The sequence below is a fragment of the Stegodyphus dumicola genome, chromosome X1, assembly GCF_044657685.1.
Source record: "Stegodyphus dumicola isolate Sdum_Otavi_A_Nest chromosome X1, ASM4465768v1".
Classification (NCBI taxonomy): domain Eukaryota; kingdom Metazoa; phylum Arthropoda; class Arachnida; order Araneae; family Eresidae; genus Stegodyphus; species Stegodyphus dumicola.
In genome coordinates this window covers 42203364-42229159 of record NC_140780.1, presented here as the reverse complement: position 1 = coordinate 42229159, position 25796 = coordinate 42203364, and the positions used below count along the sequence as shown (strand labels likewise).

Sequence of the window (25796 nt, the reverse complement as noted above, 5' to 3'; positions counted from 1 at the left end):
AAGTGCATACTCATTAACAAATAATAGTTTTTATAAAACAGTCAGACTACCAACGAGTACCTGTATGATGGCAGTATAATTGCTCTGTGAAAACATTGGGGCATTGTCATTAACATCAGATACATCAATATTGACATAAGCTGTAGATGACAACTGAGGAATTCCACTATCAGAACATAATACTTGAAGTACATAGTTTGGTATCTATTAAAAATACAAATGTATCTAGTTAGAACAAGATAAAAGGAAACTAAGAAATAAGAAACAGTAGAGTAAAACGTTTTATAAATTGCTGGTTCATTAGTTCATGAAAATTAAAGGTTTGACATTGAAGTGACAATTAGCAGTTTTTGTGACAGTATTTAACAGTTCAACTTTCCAAGATAAATCAGACAATTAAAGAAGGTACAGAAAAAACATTAAAAAATAAAGTAGTATAAATAAAAATATTCAAGAAATGATACATAACATGCTTTAGTTTTCTTTACTAAATATAACTTATTCCCAGAAGCTGAATCAAGCATTCATTACTCTTTTAGGCTGTTGTAAGGAATAACAATCTATCGTTTAATACATGGTAGAAATATATCAGAATGGCCATTTATTATCCCTGGCACCTGTATACTGAGGCAAGGATGCCAACAGATAATAAGATAATTTATAAATACTATAGGGAAAAGGTGAGGAAAGGTAAAACATAACCCGTAATGTATAATAATAATTACACATCTTAATAAAATTTTGTATTTAGAATTAAAACATTACAACATACCATTTCTCTATCAAGAGTTTTTGCTACCTTTATATAACCACTGCTACTGTCTATAGCAAAGTGTTTATTATCATCTCCACTAATTAGTGAAAATGAAAGTTGGGCATTTGGAGCACTATCTGCATCATTTGCAAGAACCTGCGTAAAAAAGGCATAATCAGATTTATAAAATTAATTCATCATCAAAAGCTCACTTCTATTTATTCTAATTAGAATTACATTGCTTTTAAATTTTTAAGGCAAGAAATTGTTACTCAGGAAAGTGAAAACATTAGCATCCTACTTTGTCCAATTAAATGATAGAAAGATGTGTTCAAGGCACATAACTATAAAATCTATTAGAGGTTATAAAAATATTCATATTATATAATTTCAAATTATACACACTTGAATTACTTGACTGCCAACTACAGCATCCTCCCTGATAATTGCACGATAAGATGGTTGACTAAAGACTGGGGCATTATCATTAGCATCAGTCACAGTGATATTCACTACAGCTTGATTGCTCAGGGGAGGTGTCCCTCCATCAACAGCCTGGACAGTTAAAAAGTAATCTCGCACAAATTCATAATCTAGTGATTTTACCAATTTTACTTGACCTGAAACAAAATTTAAATAAACAGCTAAAACTAAATTTATCTTCAAATGTACTCGCAATTTCATACAATAAATAAATGTCATTAAATGCATAATTGTTTAATAATGATGATTAATGTTTGAAGGTTACACACACACACACACACACACACATATATATATATATAAAGTACAAGGAATCGAAGAACAAATTTTAAAATTTCATCATATAAATGCTTTTCTGGCTTCTATATCCCTATTAAAATTAACACCACACACAAGAATTATGAATTAGAAAAAAATTATTACTCTCTCTAAGCTGGAAAGATAAAGGTTCTAATGAGGCATTTCTACATCTACATTTTGCACCACATCTTAACATTTTTGTTTCATTGTGAAACATCGGTTTAATAAGTGAACAATATCAAATATCTATTTCCATATGCCAACAATTTTTCTACAGCTGACTGGGTAATTTTCAGCCAGGATCCAATTAAAATGCAAATACATCCACTCATTGTTGTTCACTTCCATTTGTTGATTCACTTCCATTTGTTTGACTCACTTCCATTCGTTTGACTCTTTCCATTTGTTGATTCACTTCCATTGACTGACTCACTTCCATTGTTTAATCAAAAATATCATTTTAAGTAAAGTCAATTCCAAGTATACAGGCAAAACTCTAATTATGTAGGATAACAGGAATCACATTCTATCTCAATATTAAAAAAATCTGAATAAGTGGGTCAATTTTTTTTCTGAAGGCCAATTATGTACTATTAATTGTAATGCAAGGAAATAATGTTTTCATTTTCATTTACAACATTTTATTTCACCAAAGATTATCAAGTTAATATTTTTTTGTATGCCAAAAAAATACACTTTTAAAAAACAATTTTTGCTATAGAACCACAGCTAATAAAAAGCAATCAATTTCTCATATGCTACATATTGCAACACAAAAATTTCTTGCGTTTAAAGATTACTGAAATAAGCTCATCATGTTTATTTGGTAAACTTTCAGAAAAGAGGCAGTTATTATGGTTAACAAAGCTAAAAAAAAAGTAAACCAATACATAGTGTATAGCTGCTTTTCCATTAATATTTTAGAGACTACATATCTACCAAAAACTGTTAAATCAAGCTACGGTGTACAGTTGTAGAGACATTAGGTATCTTTTGGAAGCAGGAAATATGAAAAATTAGCAACATCTTCGCCGGGAATCGAACCACTGACCTCTCAATTACGCGCTGAGCGTGCAGACCACCACACCACGAAGGCATGCGAAGAATGCGGGAGAAATACTTTATACAGTTACCTAAATTATTTTAATAATTACTTAAAAATAAGCAATGCATTAAATTGTCTTATATTAAACTCAATGAAAAATTCTTCAATCATAAATAAATTAGCAAAAGTTTAAAGTTTAAAAAAAAATATTTTAATTTTTCTTGGTTTAGGAAAGTAATTAAGAGATTCAGGTAACCGAAGTTCCATATATATTTATCCCAGGTAACTGGAAATCTCCAATCTACAAAAAGATTATTTCTGAAATGAAATGTTCATTTTTTGAGAATTGTGAGAATTTACTAATAAAGCAAAATTTCATGGCCATAATTGAAATTTATAATAAACAAAATTCAAATTTTCAGCATGCAATTATTATTTACAGCACATATATATATGTATAAACAAACCCTGGCACTTGACATGTAGACAAGTCTGTAAATGATAATCATCTACACAAGTTTCATCGTAGTAAAAAATACTACAGTGCAAAGTCCGTAATCCGGATTTATCGGGACTTCGGCGATTCCGGATTAGGGTTTTTTCCGGATTATAGATCATCAACTTAAATCTGGTAAGATGGCATGCAGAAATTATACAATTAAAAAGTAATTTATGAAATAAAGAGCAATTATGATCTAAAGGGTATCAAAATTAAAAAAAAAAAAAAAAAAAAAAGCTTAATCATTATTTGCTTACTTTAGTAAACATTTCTTTCAATGTAAGTTGTTTAAGTTGCTTCGTTTTTTGTGCTAATACTTTCTCTTTAATTCTATAAACAGACATAATTTCTTGTTCAGTTACAAAGTTCCATTGTTCAAGTCCTGTAATTGCTATGTCGAGAATACCAACTAACTTGTCAATCGAAATTTTTTCGTTTTCAATAACCTCTCTGTCACTCTCTTCACTATCGGAAGCGCGCATGCTGGCATGCGTATCGGAAGCGCGCATTAAATGTGCATGCGTAAAGCATACAAAAAAAAGTTTGTGGCTTTGTGGATTATAGATCATTCCGGATAATGGACGTCCCGATTACGGACTTTGTACTGTATTATAATAGTTCTGCGATAAAAAAAAAAGGAAGATTAAATTTAAAGATTATTTGCACATCAGATTTACTTATTGATCAAAAGCATATTAAGAATATTGAAATTTAAATTCACATACTTAAAATAACAGTACTTTACAGCACAAAATTTCAAAAGAGAATATTTCAAACACTTAAATGCAAGAGGAAGAATTAAAATTTATAATTTGTGATAATAAAATAAATTCAGAACTGGTATATTGTAAACTTAAATGCAGCTACTTTGGTTTCTCTTTACATAGAAATAAAATTGCTATTTCTGTTTTAAACAAAAATACATTCACTAACTAATTTAGATTGCAACAACATATCTGAAGCACTTACCGGTGACCGCTGATATTTCAAAAACTCCTTGTTCATCTCCTCCAATAATAGAATATGATATCTCGGCATTAATTCCAATGTCTTCACTAGTAGCATGAACAACAATGATTCCTGTGCCAACAGGCACAGATTCAGACACAGTAGCATACATCATTTTGTTCATGAATTCAGGAGGATTATCATTCACATCAAGAACAGAAATGCTAAGCAAAACCGTAGATGATAATGGAGGTATTCCATGATCAGTTGCTTGAACAGTTAAATTATACTCCGATTCTGTTTCCCGATCAAGTGATCTTTTTAGACGAACAATTCCTGTTTTGCTGTTGATTTCAAACTGTCCAAGAGGATTGCTCACAAAGGAATAACTAATCTTTCTGCTTGCACCTAAGTAAAAAAGCCATACATTATTTAGTGCGGTATTAAAGTATAATACTTCTATGATATTGAATAATAATTTAACAATATGTGTCATTAAAATTAATATGTCATTAAATGTCATTAAAATGTCATTTCAAAACTAACTGTAAGATGCCAATGCGAAAATTCACTGAATTTTCTGCTACTAAACTGTCTACTTTGAATTCCAGGCATTTCTTTTAACAGGCATTTAATAGGCAAAGGCATTTCTTTTAATAAAGAAACATTACATTTCAAAGATTCCCAACACACATTTTTCCAGGCAAGTCTGAAATAATAAATTTTTTAGAACAACCATAAACTGAAACTACATATTGCTGCCACTCACAAGTTATGTTAATAAAACATCATTAGTATTTATATAATGCTAACGTGATTCTACTTAAAAAAAATAAATGCTTAATGTCCTTCACCTTCTAATTATAATCACACATTATAGAATATATTTTTACATCATGTTGAATACCAATGCACAATATGTGGCAGCATACATTTGAAAAATGACAAAAGTTGGAACAACACATAGGATAAATAATCTTAAGTTTATTTCTCACAAATCCTGTTTGTCGGGAACCTTTATCTTTCTTATTTTATTTATTTGCATTTTAGGATACTCCCATTATCAACTGAATCCATATCAATACAATTTACTTTTTCTGGTCTTACGATATCATTAGTGAATAAAACCTCTAAAGGATAGACATGTTGAATTAAAGAGTAATTTCAAATAAGACGTTTGTATTTTTACAATCAACACATCCACCCTTCCTAGGAAGAAATCCTGTTATTAATCCCAACGCCCAGTTGATTCTTTTACTGTTGTCTGTTCCAATTACTACTATATCTCCATTGGCTATTTTAAAAGCATCTTTTTTGGTCTCTGAACGAGAAGCCATAGATATTCACTTCTGAATTGATTTCTAAAACCTCTTTGCAGATTTTGTATACATTTGATCCTTTGGTTTAAGTTCTGATGATGGACAGCATGATTATTCTTTCACATCAATGTCCCTTTTATCTTACGTTTTTGCTTTTATGCAGTTCATACATTAATTTACATGGTAAAATTCGGGTCTTATTACTGATAGTTGGATCTTTTAACGCTTTTAAACTTTTAAACTTAATCCAAAAATGAAGGTGATGTAAAAATAAAAACTAGTTTTTCGTCTTCAGATTGTTAGGTGAAAGGTTGAGAATTCCTTAACGCTTCACAGTCACTATAAATCGTCACCATTTCTTCATAAAACAATTCTGCTTAACCAACAGTTGTTTTTAAGAGGTCCTTCATCATTCATATCAACCGCTCTCACAAATCTTTCCACCAGGCTGTCTTATAATTTTATTCCAGTTCAAGAAACAAAGTAGATTAGCAGTATCAATGAAATTAGTATCTTGTCACAATAAACAGCACAGCATCTTCCTCGTCTAGCAACAAATCTACAAAAAGTCATAAAAAATGCCTCATTCACAAGTTCCAGATGCACTGCGCGGTAAACGGCGCAGATGGACAGCAGTACTCATGCAGTGCTCGTGTATAATGGTCCAGCTGCATCCAGTCCTATTGATCTGGGAAGAAAAAAAAAAAAAAAAAAAACGGCGTCTTGAACACTTGAACATGATTTTGTGGTAACGGTTTAGGATCAACTTCCAGCTTCTTTGAAGAGAATATGCGTCATTTGTAGTTTCTTTGAAGTTACAAAAGACGCACTTTGATATGATTTTGCATATTATTTTCCACCCATTAAAAATCCAAAATATTTTGCGTAGTACAGTCTGAAAAATTTGAAGGCTACAATGGAAATTATTCTTGTGATAATGTTTAATGAACTTCAGGACAATTTCGTGATTTGAGGGTTGAACTACTGGCTTCCGAAAATATGTGTCTTTTCTATTAATAATTCGTGTCTAGACACATATCATTTTATCTTCATCTGGTTAAGTAAGCAAGCTTTTACATTTCTTATCTTCTTCTCCTTTGAAAGTTTCTTTTTGAATCATCTGGACTAATTTCAACTCAGCTTTTTTTAATTCAGAAGTTTGTTCTTCTACAGTACTTTCTCCTTTTCTGCAGACACAAATATTTTTAAATCTTAAATTCCAATCCATTAAACGATCGACTTAAGAGTATTTAGTGAAGTAAGAATAGATCATATTATACTGGATATTTTCAGTGTTAGCCAAAGATTTCTTAGATTTAACTTCTTTTTCTATCTCTTCCTCATTAAAGTCTTCCTTCAAGATGCTTCCACAGTTAAAAAAAAAAAAAATCAGTAGGTTCAGTCAACAGTTGTGGGAACCCCACATTTGAGTGACAAAAGCTGTGTCGCTGTACAGCTCCAATGTACAGTCGCTGTGGGTTCTAGTTCACCAGCTACATAATTCCATGCGGGAGGATTTTCGTATCTCTTGTAGTCGATTTCGAACAAAGAATGACCATTTCTTTTCTATATCTATCCACGCAAGTACAGTAGTTGAATCACCCCAGTAGTATAAAGTTTTACGTCCTTTCAGTTCAGTGTTTCAACTTTTTACCGAACTGAATTTAGCAGCGAGTAGTGAAAGTTTAACTGAACTTTTCCTCTTCTAAACTCAAAAATACAGCAGTAGCATAAGCATCTTTGCTAGCATCACATAAAGTGTGAATTGTGCAGTGCTTCAATTTTTTTTTTTTTTTTTTTGTTTTTGTTTTGTTTTTTACTATAGCAGGAATCCATCTGGAAATCCGAATTTCGTAGAATCTTTAGTTCTTGAAACCACTGCAAGAACTCTTTCCTCAGATTACCCCCTCCGGGGGGGTCAACGTAGAGAAGTCTGCGAAGCTTCTGGCTAGGATCTGTACTTAGGCAGTCTCGGCCACGGGGGTATACAAATTACGAACCTAGTGGTTCTGGAGGCCCCGAAAAGGTCACTTATTGGCCGGGCCGTGGGCCTGGCACGTCCTAGAGCAGATGGCTCTAGTAGCCCGGGGGGTAGCGCTCCGGATTCGCTGGGTAATGTCTCTCTGCGACGGGCAGTCCGAGCGACTGGCAGGTAGCAAATCATAGACAATGACCGGTGTCGCATAAGCGATGCGTTCCTCTCTCTAAAGTGCGAGGGCAAGAGTTGTACCCCCGTGCCTGGTTCTGTGGGGTGAGGGGACTCTTAGCGCCATGAGGCGGAAAGAGGAATGCCCCTATATTGCTAGTTTTCTCAGATTATCAGTGATTTCTGTATCAAATTTCACATCTATGTCCCAAGCATTTTGTAGCATTATCTTACGGCAAAACATAACTGGAGAGGTCTGTCCAATGGGATGAAAAACTTTTGAGTTACTAATAGTATAGCTCAGTTATCCTCTTAAAAGGTTTAATTCTTTCATATAGCTAATATTAAATTTTGAAGAATCCAGTTGACAATTCAGCATCAACACAGGGGTTTCCCAATCCTGTTCAGTTTTGCATCCTCCTGTATATTCCCATTATCTGAGATCAAAACCACATTTTGGCATTAGCAGACTGGATTTAGAAATAAATGTTTTAAATCAGTGTAACTGTCAACACTGGCTACAACACTGTCAACATAGAAAATTTGCTGTAGGATTTTTTTCAAATTTAAGGACCAAATCTTGACTAGTTTCGATAACAGAAAGAAAAGGCTGCTCTAACTCCATAAACGGCTCTTGTATGGCGAAACAAGTGAATGCTGTCAAATGCAGTGATTTTAATTTCTTCTCTTCTAAGTTCTCTTACCAAAGAAAATGCGTGAAGTCCTGTTTCCTTAGCAAACACTTATTTGTAAAATGGCGTTTCTAATATCTGCTGTGAAGCCAAGCTCAAGCTCCTTCTTCCTAAATTTTAATAAAATGTTTATAATTAACTCAAGACTTGGCCCACATTGTAGACATTCGATCAAGGAAAGAAGGTTTTGTTACTCTGCTGACGCATCAAAATCTGGTTGAATGGAAATTATACTGCTGGTTTCTCTTATGATAGGTCAATGAGGAAAGTAGCTCCATACAAAATCACTGCATTTAGAGGGCTTCCTCAATGACGTGTAACATTCAAGCCATACCAGAAAAACATTTTTATATTTTCCATAAACGTTGTAGGCAAAAGTTCAGGCCATGGCAAATAAAGTTCATAACGATTATCTAAATTAAATTTCACTGTTTCTAGGAAGCAGTCTTTAGTTTTTAGATTCACCTCCAGTTTTGATTATATCCTTCATTCCAATTATATCTAGCCTCCAAAGATCAGCAATTTGCGTTTCCTTCACAAACACTGATGTTACAGTCAAAGTTTTCTCTTAAAGTATATATCGTGGGATTTTACCCATTAATTTCCATCCAAGATGGGTTTCGACTGCAACTAAACATGAGGCCAATATTTTTCTTACACCTGCCGAAAGCCTGCTAATAATATCTACCCCAATAACGACTTGAATAGGTTCATAAAAGGGAAGAGCATCAGTTAAAACAACCAAGTATTTCAGTTCCTCCGGCCATGGGCCTTTACGTATTGACAGTACGTTTTCACATATAATATCTTGATCCAAGATTTCAAAATTGTAAGTGAAATTCCCATTTAATTCTGAATTAATATAACAGACCGAATAACAATTATTGGAACTGCTAAGGTAACAAGAATCAGTGTAACATTCATAAATTTGCAGGAACACTTTCGAAGGTTCTACATTTAATTCGAAACTAGTCCGGAAAATTTATGAATATTACGCTAATTCTTCTTGCCCTAGTACCTCCAATAATCCCATTTAGTTTCTTTAACTTTATTTTGTAACAGTTATGCTTATCTTCTTTAGTAGAAACACCAGCAAACAAAAAGTTTAAGTGTTGCTCTGACGACTTACAGGTTATTTCATCTCTTCTGCAATATCCCTTAAAATGTACAACTTTTGTGAGCCAGTGTCACATAGCACATTAACTAGTCTCTCTTTATTATCACCAGAGATAAGGTCGGCTTTGAAAGGCTGAAGGAATACCTTTGGATCTGAAGTTACATTTGATAAGTTAACATCTTTTCCCAGAGAAATTTTTTCTTTCCAAGCTTGTTGCAAGTCTGCAGTTTATCAAAGGACACGTTTTTTACTGCAAATGAGACATTTTTAAAAACATGGGGTAATGGCTAACTGAATGACTAGGAAAAAAGCATATAAAACAGAATTTCTAATCCTTTATTAATCTCCTGCCTTTCCTCCAATGTCAGTTTTTGAGCATTAAAACTATAAGCACTCGCATGTCTTCATCAAATATGAATTTTTGTTTCATTTTATCAGGTTCTTTAGTGGATGTCAGCAGCATAAATGTCGTAAGAATTTTGCCTCTTTGAGGTTCCAAATTATATTTATTTTTTTTGGGCCTCTTTGTATCTCCATTTTGGGTGAAATCACGAAAAATATTCTTTCCACGCCCTCTACTTCACACTTGAGAAATGACATCAAGTTTCTTTGCATCCTTTGCAGAACTGGTAGAAGGGCTTCTATTCCAGACTTCTAGAAATTCCTCAGCAAAGCTTGATACTACCATTGGATAAAGAACAGATACGCATTTGCCCATTGTAATTCCAAGTGTTTCAAGAGCTCGGAAAATGAGAATCAGGTTTCCCGTAGAGAGAAGTCAGTGATAATTTTTTTATTAGATTTTACAAAGATTACTAACTTCAACAACTCCCGTACATGTACTCGTTTCAGTACGGAAGTACAAAATGTCTTCTCTGCTGAAATAAGCCTTTAAACTATCTACAGCCTTTCATAATTCACTCCGCTCCGAACATCATTTCGATTAATAAATACTGGTTAACTTCACAAAACCCTGTGGTGGGGGCTAAATGTCACATTGCAATCCCAAAATTCCCCGAATTTTCTGCTACTGAACTATACCTTTGAACTCCCCACCCCAGCTTTTAATCAAGAAACATCAAAGATTCCCAAATAAAGACTTTTCATTTACCATATATATTCTTCAAGCAAGTTTAAAACAATAAATTACTTAGAACAAACAATAATCAAATATTATTGCTGCTCAATAATACTAATAAAATATCATTAGTGTTTATGTAAAATTAACATGTTAATATTAACATAAATAAATACTTAACACTGAAATTATTTACCTCTATTTATTCAAAGTACATCTGAAATATATAGCTGCAGGCATCAATAGTAAATTTTATGACTGAATATCATGTTATTTTATTTTCAAAGATACATACCTAAATCTTTATCAACAGCATGAATTTTGCTAATGAGTGAGCCAACAGGTACATCTTCTGCAACAGCAACAGTAAAAATTGGCTGTGTGAACTGAGGTGCATTATCATTCACATCTTCCAGATGGATTTCAATTAAACTAGTACATGTCCACTCCAGATGGCCTTTATCCTGGACATGAGATTTCAAAAAATAGCGTGATTGCTGCTCTCTATCTAGGTTTTTGACTGTTTTAATAATACCTGAAAACAATGAAAATTAAAATTTTTAAAATACCATGATAGTACTAATAACATAAACATTTTACATTTTCTTACTCTACTTTTAATTCTATATTTTGTTTTCTATGTAAATATATTTTTCCAATTGTATTACCTTATTTAACTTCAGTTAAATGTCTCTTTACAGAATAACTTGTTAAAAAATCCTGATAATCACAGAAGGATTAAAAATTTTCCACATTGGGAAGAATAAGCCTTGCGGTGGGATTTAGCCAGTTCGCATCACTTTCGGCAGAACCTTTTCCTAAAATATTTTAGTTCAGCAAATCAGATGTTAGAATTAAATTTTATTATTTATTTAGGCAATTAATCGCTATTTGTGTAGTTCGTTTACTAATTATTGTTTATTTAAGTAGCGAACCATTTGTTAACTTATTTGAATCTCATCATTGAATAAGGCTACCTACATATAATTGCATCACATGAATGACAAGTTATTGAAGATACAGTCCATGAAGAAAACTGGCTTTCAATATTTAAAGAAAATGAAAAGGCTTCCACCAATTTTAAATTATCAGATGTCATAGAAAGACATCGAATAATGATTCTAGAATTGCAAAATCAGAAAAAGGTTCTTTTAAGTGCGTGTGATATTACAAGAGTGGACTATTCTTGTGTCAATAGTTTCTTAATTTCATGTGCACATTAAAAAAAAAAAAAGTTATGTTTTCATACTGATTGCTTTGAGATATTTTGAATTTTTATTTATCAGTTCAGTTAGATTCACATGGTGACTTAACGACCTTAGCAGCTAAAAAGTAAGCGATTAACTAAACAAACTTATTTATAATAAAAGAAAATTAAATAAAATACTTTTATTAATATTAATTATGCTATTTGTGTTTTTTCCCCCTACTGCACAACTTTCTTAATATACGACATTTAAATCTGAAACAAATTCCACTTGAATATTTAATAAAAGGTGAACTAAACACTCAAGGTGCTAATCGTAATGCAGCACCAAATATATCAATTAAATTAAACAGTTACTTAGTGGTAATATTAATTAAAGAGCGGCAAAGTCATTTACTATGGTTTGTGCTAAAATATCTTCAACTAGCATTGTTCCAACAGATTGCATTGTGAATTAATTAATCTCGGTTTATTTGTCTGGCATTTAAATAGCACATCAATGAATAAACATGAGCTTCATAAAAATATCAAATTTTGTGAAATTTTAAGCATTTTAAAATAGGGTTGATTTTATAATATGATTCATTTAACACTGTTAAAATTAATACAGTTCAGCATATGAGGCTTAAGTAGTTCTGATGTAAATATAGAAAAAGAATTCAAATAATACAAATATGAATTTCTAAAACTTTAAAAAGCAAGTTTATAATTTTTAACCTGTAGCAGAATCAATCACAAAATCAGTAGCTCCAGCTCCAGTAAGACTGTACAACTGCAAAGCATTTTTCCCATCATCTGCATCTGAAGCTTCCACAGTAAGTATGTAAGAATATGGAGGAATAGCCTCAGATATCTTTTCAATATATTTTGACTGGAAAAAAAATACAGTTTATGCACATTTTCAGAAAAATCACCTAAAATATTTAAATTATTTAATATGCATCCTAGATTTTAATTGTGTGTGAATGGTAAGTCCTGCAGCCACCAGAGGGCACTACCTGACAGGGAAACCTCATTGCCTGCACACCTATAGACAGAGACCACGCCCGAAGGCGGTGACAATGGATTTTGCAATGATCGCGAGTGCGAGTAGCCATTGAGTGACTGTTTAAACATAAAAAGTGATGCAAACTTGTCCTTGTCTTCAACTAGCATGAGAAGCCGCTAAGCCACTGTTATGTCCCAATTTAATCTATAGTTTTTTATATCATTAAATATTCTGTGGTGTGGAAAAAGGATTCCTCATTATTTACTGAGTGACATCATCTTCATTTTCCCCCACAATTATGACTATTAAAATATAGGTAATATGTGTGCCATGGGTAATGATATTTTACAAAATTCCTTCACCTCCACAGTGATACTTTTTTTATCTAATTTAATATTATAATATGGTATTCAAATTTTAACGGTAAATATTAAAATACTTCCTGAAGGGAAATTCTCATTGATGAGAAATATATGTGCAAATAAAGACAATTAATGAAAAGTTTTATTCATTGAGTTGAATGTTAGTTTTAATTTGTCCTTAACTTTTTAACAAAATAATACATATATTAAAAATAAAAATACAGCACTAGCACAATATGTTTGAAAGAAAATATATTCCAGAAATAAGTAAAGTTTTTAAAATGCAGAATATGAGAAGAATGAATAAAAGAGAAAGAAAGGAAATTGCATGAATGAATTTAAAAAAAAAAAATGAAATTCTTACCTTCAGACATACTGGAGGATTGTCATTTGTATCTAGAACATCAATAGCCACACTCGTCTTGGAAACAAAAAGACCATCTGTTACAAGCACTTCCAGCAGATAATTTGCAGTCGTTTCCCTATCTAATGGTTTATGAACAAATATTTCACCATTTTGCCTGACATTGAATTGGTCTTTTTGATTCCCTTTAATAATATAAAAGTCATTTTTGCTTGGCTCAAAATCAGCATCCCTAATTTCTAAAGTAACAATTACAGTACCAGGAACTGCATGTTCATATATTGCAGCATCATAGTGTTGTCTTTCAAATTCTGGCGGATTATCGTTATAGTCTTGAATTCGAAGCATGACTGTTGTTACTGAAGAATGTTGAGGATGACCTTTGTCTTTAGCTACAATGCTAAAGTTATACCATGAGAGAGTTTCATAATCCAGAGAAGCAAGTGTAGTAATCCAGCCTGTTGAGGGATCTAATCGAAACACATTTGCAGCATTGCCGACATCAGATCCAAACGAATATACCACCTCACTGTTTGAACCAGAATCTGCATCCTTTGCTACAACTTTCAAAATACTTGAACCTTTTCCAATATTTTCAGCCAATGTCATTAAATATGGATTGGATTCAAAAATGGGACGATTATCATTTTCATCCATTACATTTATTGTAATATCACAATAAGCGATAAGTGGAGGACTTAGACTAGTTTCAGCTTTTACAACAAGCTGGTATGTTGCTGTTGATTCCCTGTCTAAAGCAGAATTCAATATAATTTTTCCATCATCTGAGATACTAAACACAGACTGGTGCAATTCTACTATAGAATCTATTGGTGCAGTGACAAATCCATAATGTATAGGTTCAGCACTACTAGCATTCAGAGTTGATACTACAGTTCCAATTGATGATTTCTCTGATATGAAAAATTCATAATGCTGCTGCTCGAATTTTGGTAAAACAACATTACTTGGGACAACTATAACATTTACTGGCACTTCATTTTCTTGAGGTGGAATACCTCTGTCTCGGGCTCTCACAAAAAACTGAAAAGCTTGATTGACTGTAAAGTGAAAAAAGAACTATGAGAAATAAAGTTTCATATAATAACAAAAAAGGTCTCTTTCAATTCACTATAGATGTTAATTTTTCCTACTTAAAATGAAAAAAAAAAAAAAAAAGAAATCATCACAAATGAACATTGGACATATTTAAAATTAATCACAGACAGTTCTTAAAAAAGTTACAGAAAAATTTCGTTTATCCAAAACTATCCTTAAAGCAGTTTATAAATAAATGCAATTCCTTCTGAATTTTATAAGAACAGTAAAGTGATTATTTCATTATACTACAACAGATAATTTTCATTTTGTGCTTCAACTTCATATACTTTTAATACAGTTAACTTAATACGGTAATAATTAGTATGGTTAATACAGCAAAACTAATCCTTTTTGATCCATGCAAATCCATGCAAAACTAATGAAATTTTCATTTTGAAAGTATCTCTCAAACCCCATAATTAGCTGTGATAAGTGCTCTTCAAACATGGCTTTTATATCTTAAGAAAGATCAAGTTCATTTGACATCAAAAATTGCTGCAATATTAAAAAAAAACTTGTTGCCTGCATCTTCATTTAATTTTCATCTCCATAGCTTGAATTTTGTTTATAAAAGCTGATCTTTTTTTTTCAGTTGACTTCAAAAGGTGCATGTTTTTTCCCTGTACAGATCAGATTAATAGATTCAGATCTATTAAATCCTACAAGAAAAAAAATGACCTAGAAAATTTATATCAGTCGATCATTTAGAGCTGTGTAGAATAAGTTGATCAAAATATGGTAATTAATATCTATTCTGCTAGAAGAAAATTAGCTAAAACTATGTTCATTGTTTTCCTCATCAAACACTTAATGTTGTGATACCTATGAGAGTCAAATAAAATAAATTGGAAAAAATGTTTAGAATATGAATGGTATAAAGGAGGAATAGATTTGGGAGCATAAAACATAGCTTTTTCTTTTGGCAAGTGTTACATTAATTTGGTCTTTCAGTAATGCTAAACTGATGCAGTTTCACTCATTTAATCATGTGAAAGTTCACCTACTGAAGATTTTAAATTTGGATTACAGTATTTTAAAAATTTCATTGTGAAATATGCTATACTTAAAAATTGCATCTAACTCCAGTTATTGCAACTGATGTCCATCAGCAGCCCCTTTTCTAATTACTATACTGTCAAGTAAAAGGCATAATCTGAAGTACATTTACAGTAAGCTCAGGTTATGCATTTTACTTACAATAAGTTCTTATTATAGATGAATAGACTCGTTTGTTGCTCAAGAAGAAGGAGAGAGAAAGAATGTATCTTTGTACATAGAAATTTAAACATTAATTACAGCACAAAAATGTTTGTTACTTTGCACTTCCAAACGTATATTTAACTTGATTTTCACAAAAAAGGGTATTACACTAGTTTTGAACCTCTATATGTAAAAAGCATTCAAATTAAACAGAAATTCAAATTAAACAAAAAGAATGGCATGTTTTAAAAAATTCTTTATATTAAGCTCAGAATTTATCCAACATTATATGTAGCACAAAGAAATAAGATATTTTACAAGTTAACAATAAAGTATTATACTGCCTTTGTTCACACTAAGTGCTATAATGCTAATAAAAATAATTTTTTTTTCATGCTTACCAAGTTGAGAAACACTCTTTTTTAAATAAACTTCACCTAGATCTTTGGAAATTCCAAAAAAGTCAGTAATTGTTGATGCATTATTTGAGTATATACTGTATTCAATTGAAGCAGCGTGAATATCATCATCTTCATCTACTGCATGCACCTACATAAAAATTCAAGAGTGCATGTTTGAAATGAAGTTTAAAAAAGAAGATTTGTCATACAAATTTTTATTAAAAGCAAAAAGAAAAATCGATTATTAGACTCATTCTACATAAATATTCATCATGAAAAATCACAAGGAATAAATAATTTATCTACTTCTACAATTTAAATTGTGAAAAATGATAATAAAAAGCTCTGTTTGATAAATAATACATTCCTCTGTTTTATTATTCATCTACTGAAAAGAATACAGAATTGTTAAACAATTGATCTCCCCCCCCCAATGCTCTGATTACATGGTGCAGAGCTGGAACAAGGATGAGGCAAGCAAAGCATTTGGCTGAGGTGAGCAAGCAGAAGTGGAACCAAAAAAGCTACCAAAAAATTTAATTAGTTTTAAAAAAGAAATTATAATTTTAACTTTCAGCTTTGGAATACACCAAAGGAAATAAAAAGAGCTTTGCATCATAAACAATCCAGCTGAATTAAACGAAGAAATAATAGAAGTAATTTACTCTCAAAGGAGATGAGGTTTCAGAAGTGCATGTATTATTTTATAGCATTAAAATTTGTAACTGGAAATAGCATACTAAAAGTCAATTTACATTTCTTATAATGAGCTGCAAAGACTAAGCTTTCATAGAAAATATCATACTGCTGACATTAGTCTGTCTCCCATTAATGTCCACTGCTCCTACTCACCACAACAAGGTTTCCAAAATCCACTAACTGAGCACTGACAACAATGCAAATGCTGACAGTTTATTGTAGCATAATGCACAAAGGCCATTAGAATAGGACATGGTGTATGCTGGCTGCATGGAATTTTACATGTTCATGGTTTCTCTCAGATGGAAAATAATGATATCTCTAAAGATCCCTCTAGACAAATAATTCTCTCAAGGGATTTTAATACTACTGAAATATACATCCAAATTATCATCTTCCCTATACTAACAATTTGTGCATCCCTAGTAGTCCTCAAGTTACAAAAATTTAGTTTTGTTAAAGGAAGTTTCATTCTTTAACAAAGCATCTCTGAAGTATCACAAAAATATACAATGAGCACTATAGTTATAATCAAAGCATTATAGTTAAACTTACATCTTGTTTCTAGTTTCAGTGTAACTATAGTAGATATACCATTGTAGATACAGACCAAAAATTTAATTTACGAATAGAACATATAAAGATGCCTCTTTTTATATGGCTCCACAGTGCAAAAGTATTGCAAATAAAAATATGCAATTTGTTGACAGTGATGTGTATTTTCTGCAAATATTTTATTTATGTATAAAAATTTTGCATTTTCTATATTCATATCTACCACAACACGGAACCACATCGGCAGATTTTTAACGGCTGAGACAAATTTCAAATTTGTACATCCTGAACATTTATTAGTACTTTCATATTAAAAATAAATTTACAATATTTTAATTTTTAAGCCCCTCTCATATCTAACCTGAAGCAAATCTCTCACTCGCTCTACCTTTGGCTCTGGAGTTGCATATTAAATGAAAAATGAGCTAAAAAAAAAATTTTTTTTTAACTTGGAGTTAATCAATTCATTTTTCATCTAAACTGGTAGGAGAACTGGCATCAGATATTTGAGATCATCAATTAAGGTGATAATCTTATTAATTTGAAGTACTAAGAGAAAAAAGATGATGATTTCTAGAATTACATTAAAAACTTCTGTGAAAAAAAACATAATGCATAATAATTATGGTAACTAAACTGTTTCAAAGTTTTTTAGTGATTTTGCTCATTTTTCAAAAATTTAGCCCTGTTATTTTATCTCCCGAAGTAGTTCTCATTATTCATATTCTGAGACTGGATATAAATGACTTTTATGATCCAGCATAATTACATTATTCATTTTAAATTATCCTCTTTTTGGGAAACTTGATGCAAAATCTTACACTGCTATCCAGTGAAACATTACAGAGAGGTCAAGAAAGAAGAGCTCAATATGAGTACAGTTTGAACTATATATACATCAAAACAAGAATTCAACATAAGCAGAGCTAAAATTTCACTTTTATACAGTTACATACTCAGCATGTAAATAATGCTAAAAATAGTAATGATAAATTTTTAAATTTTAAAAAATTGTGTGCTGCAGTATAAAAATTATTTTACATTCAGAGAAACCTTAAATTGGAAGCACTATTTCAACAGATAAGGTTTTGAAAAAACAGCAACACTCTACGGATTATTTTTCTCCTTTACATAAGGAAACCTGCATTACCACTCCCTTGAGATGCGAAGAGATTTTGTGTCAAACTGCTGCCAATCAACGTTTGAATATTACAAAATTCTACGCCTTTCCATAAAGAAACCTGCATTACCACTCCCTTGAGATGCAAAGAGATTTTCTATTAAACCATTTTTAGCACTCTTGCAAGAGAGCCTGTTATAGTAAACTGCATTCACCTGAGCCGAGGATGAAGTTAGGAACAAACAATAAGTTTCTGTACAACTAACAACTTTTGTGTCCCCTTACTCAGTTACATCATTCCAAAAACTCTGCAAGCGGTCTTTTCTATTTAAATTTACTGGCATTGAATGTGAATGACTACAATGATCATTTCTAGTACTTTGGGGAATGAAAAATAGAGTCACTCTTAAGAGTCTTTCTCACTGGGGTTTATCTGAGCTAACAGAGTCAGTTCCATGTGTCGACTAGCTCTGCTATGCCTGCAGTTCAGATTTTACAACTTCCTGACTTATGGAAAAAAACTGCGTTTGGAGATTGGTCGGCTACGTCAGTTGTGCTTGTAGCTCAGATAAATCCCAGTGAGTATGAGCCTTTAAATTTCATTCCACTTCCTGCAGAATGAACCTTTGACATGTGGCTTCCTTAAATGTCTCACCCTATGTCCAAGGATTTCTTAGCCAGGGAAACACAAGCATACATTCAGAAGTTAAGAGTCGAATTTTAAGGCTTGTTTATTTTCAAAATAAAATTTTCAAGGTAAAAGAATTTTCTGCTGATATTGTGACTCAATTACATTAAGGAAGTGTAGGAGAAGTCTTATTTAGAGCTCCAGTGCTCTCGGGCTAAAATTATGGCACAATTTAAGCTCTGTCTTGGACCATAAAAGTATAAGTGAACTACGTTTTGGAACTAGGAATGGAACTGAATGGAAACCAGGGCTTAATTTCTAAAATTAGAATTGCCAGATTGCTATGGAAGGTTCTCAAGAAAGCAGAGAAAATTAATTAAATAATAATAATAAATAATGAACAATAAAATTAAATAAAATGCATATAAATAAATGAAAAGTTGGTAAATTAAATTAATAACAAATGGCTAAATAATAAATCAAAATACCAGAGCTCATTGTAGTGTGACTCAGATGGAATTAAGGTTTTACTGAAAAACAGATATACCAGAGCTGTGCTGCAGTGCACTCTGGCTAATTTTTTACATTTTTAATAGATTATAACATGAATGATATACCTGTAGCACTGTTGTTCCCACAGTAGTATTCTCATATACGTAAGCTCTATATTCAGAAACTGTAAAGAGTGGAGCGTTATCATTATCATTGGTTACAGAGATACGAACAGTAGAATAGCCAGGTCTCCCACCTCCATCAAAAGCTGCAATTGGTACTTCATACAGTCTATGTTTCTCTCTGTCAAAACTAATACGAGCATAAAGGACACCTGAAAAATATTACGCTTCTTTTACAAGCAATACTAAAAGTGTTTATCAAATTATTTCAATGATTTATTTTAAAATCAAGATATCACACAATAAAAAGTTACATATGTCCTTTAAAGTTGAACAATAAGCATTTACCTTTGTTAAAACTAAGTATTAACAATTATGAATATTTTCATTAACTTGTAAAATTAAACAAATGCTGTCAATCCATTACATATGTGAGTTGATGGGAAATTATGATTTATAACCCAAATGTCTTACAACAAAATGAGCTCAAAACAAATAAAATTATGGAACCATTCTACTACGAGAATTTTAGTGAAATACGATTTTCAACAACCTCAATCAGTTTAATTGTTTCTTGATTATGTTTTGCTGATAGGTTTGTTATACGCTATTTATATGGTTTCCCCCCCAATGGCAGATTGTGAACAATTACAAATGTAAATGTTGCTATAAAATTTTGCTATGGAATTTTTTGCTGAAACAAAAATTATACTTAACTATATAATAAGTGGAAAAAATTCAATGAAAAGAATATTTCTTATTATGTGTAGTGATCAATAACTCCCACAAACATATCTTTTGCATTAGAAAAACAGGTTTGAGAAGGAAAAATTAACATGTATCTTCGAAATGTCTTTAATAATTTTTTTTTTCAATCTCGTCATCTGATCAGGAAGAATCGTTGCACACAACATGTGATATCAAATTCAAGAAGTTCCTTAATACACTGTGAAAAACAGATGAAGGTGATTTTTTTTTTCACTCCTGAATACTTGGATAGAAAAGAAAAACAATTCATACATTATTTTTAAATTTATCTTCAAGTTTGTTGGAATGTAGAAAATAATGGATATATATATACATACAGTTAAGCAAACATATTTAGATCTTCTTATAACCGAAATTCCATTTTTCACACTTTCATATAAATGTGAACTCTATATTTTAACATCATTTCTATCACAATTCTATTTTTCTTTATTACTAAAAATGAACTAAATTAAAATAAAATAATTTGAATAATTAATTAATTAATTTGGGAAATTTCTTATAGTTGAGATGTTTCTAATTGTATTTATAAATAATATTTAAGTATATAAACAAATCACAATATATAATACCAATGTTTACCTGTCTCAGGATCAATCATAAATATTTTATCATAAACTTGACTTTCAATACTATAGGTAATTTTCCCATATTCTCCTCGGTCAATATCTGCAGCTTTAACAGTAGTCACTAAGGCACCAGGGGGTAAATTTTCCCGTATTGCTACTTCATAAACAGTGCGAGTGAAAATAGGGGAATTGCTATTTTCACCTAGAATGCTGACCTTTACTCTTGCATATCCAGAATAAACGCCATCAGTAACAGAAACATTTAATATGTACACAGACTGATTACTGAATTGGTGTAAATTTGAAAGAGTGATAATACCTAGGGAAAAAAAAAATCAAAAAAATATTTTTAGTAACCTTACATGGATTTTGTTTGAAATAAAAATCTAAAAATAAGTCAATGCAATTTTATTCATCATGCTATCATGTTACCCACTCAGTAAACGGTAATAAGGATTTTCTGTTAAATCCGATATTTTATTATAAAAAAAAATATCAGTTTTTGTCTATTTATCAAATTATTTTACTGTATCATATTAAAATTGAAAACACCATTTCAAAACTTTAAACATAAACATCAAACAAAATACACATTTTTAAATACGGAAATATGTTACAGATAAGCAAATTTACATACCAGACTGAGAATTGATAGCAAATGCTTGTTGCTCATTACCACCAACAATTGAATATATTAATTTTGACTGATCTGATTCATCTGGATCTGATGCAATAACTCTAGTAACAAACTGTCCTCTTTGAGCATTTTCACTAATCATACAGTCATAATCATAATGCTCAAATTTTGGAGGGTTATCATTCATATCAACTACTTGTATATGGACTGTAGTAGTAGCACTCAGCCCTGGTGAACCACTGTCTGTTGCCATAAGCAGAAAATCATGTGAATCCTGCAATGCCACAAAATGCACTTGTATCAAATATGAAATCATGAAATTTATTAAAAATACATGGATAATTAGACACAGAAACCAAAACTTTGTTTTCATTTTAGCAGCTGTCAAAATTTTGAATTGATATCACTATGAATTTTTTTACAGCACTTACACATGTTGTAACGTTTTGTTTGGGAAAGGGGGAGGGAATTCATTAAGCACCTAAGCTAAAGCAGGATCTTACCCCCCCCCCCAAAAAAACTTGCTAAAATGCCAAAAAAATTATAATTATCAATATTTTTAATCAATTAATTGTTGAATTAAACAAGAATGATTTTTAAAAACGTAGTTTAACAATGTTGTTAAAGTCCTATATGTATAAATACACCCCCTCCCAACTCACACACATACATGTATATATCCAGCTAAAACCTTACCAAGCTTTTACGTTTGTAGGTGCTGGTTGTAGACATACACTTCCACTTACAAAGATGTTTTAAATGATGCAAGTATTCATGTTTTGGCCTTTTTAAATTTAAAATCTCAGTTTAAAGCAACTAATACAATTGATCATTATAAAAAATAAAATGCAAAAAATGTGATTTAGATGTAGCAAAAAATGTCTGAGATATTTCATTTTAAATTCGGAGATTACATTCATGGGCCATACACAAATCGGGAAGCGAAATGTGTGCTTTTGTATGCAATTAAAAATTTAATTCTCATACCAGTTTAGAAAAAGGTTTCTGGTATTAATAGATTAAGTAATGCGCATTTCGATGCAGATTGTCTTAAAAAGTATTAATCAACATCATTTTTTCAAAAAGGAGATATTCATAGAATCTTATAGAATTCATGTTCTATGAAACACTGGCAGACTTAAGTATTGGGACATAGCCAATTCGTTAGAAACTAAAAATTATAATTTTTCTAGTTTAATGAATTTCTGTGTGATTATTAGATTGTGATTCTAAATTTAAAAAAAAAAAAATGTGAGAATATTAGTAATATATTTTTAGCATTTGAAAACCCATCAATTACATCTGTGAATATTCTTTTCGCATATCAGTTGTAAGAAAATTACAAATTAAAGAATGTTGCAGAATAGCAGATAGCAAAAGTACACCAGTGTTTGAAACTTAAGCGGGAAAAAATCTCCCTGCATTTGGTTATAGCAAAGCATACAAGGGCTATCTGCCTAAGGGACTGGATGCTTTCATAGACAATTTTCTCAGGTAAACGGACTCATATTCACGTTACACATGGAGAAAACAATTAAAAGCTCCTACAACTAGCCCATCCGCTTTGAATCGAACTACTAGTATTAAAAAAGTCATCATTAAATTATTATAATTTAATTATACACCCTTCAAGACAAGTTGGAAATGATGTCAAAAATCTCAAATTTTGAAATTAAATATTCCGGTCAGTTTCTATTGTATGAGAGTCAAACTTTTTGCTTTTACTTTTTTATAATGAGCATAAAATTTTCTTAAATATTGGGGACAGGGGACCGTATAAAGAGTTTATTTTCTAATTTTTATGGGACTACTTTTTTTTTTTTAAATTTAAAAACGACAAAAGATGAATGTTTATATGATTTAAAACATCTCGGTAATTGGAAGTATATGTCTATGACCAACTGTTGCAAAAATAAAGGCCGAGTAAGGAATTTGTGAACACTGTGTAGATTCCTCTTTGTGAAAATTGCAACACCATAAAATTTTCATTAGAATACAATAAAATTTGTTATACATACGATTTGTAGTGACACAAAGAAACAATTAAGTTAATGAAATACCATAAGAATAATAAATGCTCAAAATTAGCATTTGATGAAGCTCTGTGCATTGCAATAATATCTCCTACTCATCGTGGCATTGAATTAAACAGGTTTTGAATGTGTACCACTTGAAGATTAGCATTCCATATTGCTTTTATGAATACCCAAATTTGGGTATGTTAAGAAATCTGAAACTTTTCTAGCTATGTGTGGACGGGCATTGTTCTGCTAACGCAGGCCTCCAAAAATGCACTGAACAAAGAGTATGACTTCTGGCTCCACAAACTCCCTTGCATGGTGGTTGCTGGGAACACCTTCAATTCTTAGCAGACGAGATCAGCCATCATTGATCATTGACTTCATGCCCAGAGCATGAAGCTTGGTTATCACCCAATATGACGCTGGATAATGTATTTCAGAAAGATGATGTTAACCCCTATAGCATCTAGTATATGTTCAACCTAGCATCTAGTATATGTTCTTTCCATCAATTAGCTATAAAGTTGCACATATTTTGCAGAAATTTAACTTTCGGGTTGTTTTTTCTCCCATCAATAAAATTCCAACTTCTATACTCAAGGACCCCATTCCGGATATGAATTCCTGGGGTATTTATAGGATTCCTTGCCAGTGCGGTTTAATTTACATTGGCCAAACTAAGAGAGCCTTAAAATTTCGCGTCAAAGAACATGAGGCATATGTTAGAAAAAAGGAAACACAGAAGTCTTCTGTTGCTCAACATTGTTGGTCCGAAAATCACACTTTCAATTTTTCTGCTGCCAAAATTATTCAAAAAACATCTTCCATTGGAGAACTGGATTTTCTAGAGGCATTTCACATTCATAAAAATCTTTCTGTTCTAGTTAACGATCGTAATTCCAATCCAAATTTGCCTTCGGCTTTTAGAGAAATTATGTTTTAGTTCTGGTTTCGCCAACAGATGGCGCCACTTGCTTATTCTTGTCCAGGCTTTCTTATCTTATCTAAACATTATTTCCTATCTTGTTCATTTGCGGTTTTGCAGCTGAAGATGATGGTTCGGTAAAACCATCGAAACTAGTCCTGTGAAAATTTTGTAAATTAACGCTGATTTTTGTTGTTTGACTTCTGAATTAGTATTTATTCGGCGTGTTATTGTGTCTTAATTATATGTTCAACCATCGCTGTACTCCAAGTTGATGCATGATTCATTGGAAAAGACAAGCCTAATCAGCACGCTGGTAGCTGAGCCATTGTAGCCGCAGGCGCCGATGGTTTTGAGGCAGGACAATCGTGAGCAACGAAATACATACATGCAGCACACAGTGCCAGTGAGCTGTTGCAGTTGACATTAGCGTTCTTGTGGCAATGTTTCAATGTTCTGCCAATTATTGAGATGAAGAATCACAGTATGTCATTGTCATGCGGATGAAGTGCTTGCTATCCACTGCTGATGTAACATTTCATTATCCACTGCCAGGTGTGTGATCTGACCAATTCTCTTTAACCCACTATTTGCATACAGGCATCACTGATGGGGCTTATGCAGAAAAGTAGCGAGTATAACTGGTGCCCGGGGCAAAATACCTTTTTTGTGCACCCTTTCCCCGAAAAAACACAGTGATATGATGAAAATCTTGTTTGGAGACTATTTGGTGCCCCTCTGCGAGCGGCGCCCGGGGAATCATACACCCCCTTGGCTACACCACTGGGCTTATGCTCCATATGAGTTACAGTTCTGTAATAGGATATCCTCCTTCCTGCAAGCTAATCATTTGCACACATACAAACAGCTTAACTTGCTCATACTGGGCCCCTTGACATTGATGAGGCACCGTGACTTCTCATGAAAAGTTTATCAAAGGCAGATAAACATCACTAATTTTAACATTCTGCTATGGCCCCTATTTATATGACTAACATGATATTGCAATGAAGGTAGCTTAGACCATGCACGAGCTATCACTGTAAAATTCTAATCATTTGCATATCACAAACAGCTTTGCTTTTGGGATAAGCTTCACTTTTATTCATATGATTCCTTCATGATGTTGCGATTTTGACAAACAGGAGTAATATGTATGTATTATACAGCTTTGGGTCAGATTGCAAATTTTTCTAACTACTATTTTGCTGATAATATCTGAAAAGATAACTGTATTTCATTTACATTTATATTCT

The 25796-nt window shown here is 31.9% G+C and overlaps 1 protein-coding gene across 15 annotated transcripts in view; it reads right to left on the bottom strand.

The window, feature by feature from the left end:
* Nucleotides 1-25796, bottom strand: part of LOC118199398 (fat-like cadherin-related tumor suppressor homolog) — a 1041672-nt gene that overhangs the window by 37007 nt on the left and 978869 nt on the right. For all 15 annotated transcript variants that reach the window (XM_085808597.1, XM_085808606.1, XM_085808602.1 and 12 more), the window contains 11 exons: nucleotides 21595-21868; nucleotides 20971-21276; nucleotides 19624-19832; nucleotides 16005-16152; nucleotides 13303-14363; nucleotides 12306-12459; nucleotides 10677-10916; nucleotides 4051-4437; nucleotides 1160-1374; nucleotides 773-910; nucleotides 61-204 (listed from right to left, as the gene is read on the bottom strand). In XM_085808597.1, coding sequence (XP_085664723.1) covers nucleotides 61-204; nucleotides 773-910; nucleotides 1160-1374; nucleotides 4051-4437; nucleotides 10677-10916; nucleotides 12306-12459; nucleotides 13303-14363; nucleotides 16005-16152; nucleotides 19624-19832; nucleotides 20971-21276; nucleotides 21595-21868 — 3276 coding nt within the window. The remainder of the gene's footprint in view (nucleotides 1-60; nucleotides 205-772; nucleotides 911-1159; nucleotides 1375-4050; nucleotides 4438-10676; nucleotides 10917-12305; nucleotides 12460-13302; nucleotides 14364-16004; nucleotides 16153-19623; nucleotides 19833-20970; nucleotides 21277-21594; nucleotides 21869-25796) is intronic.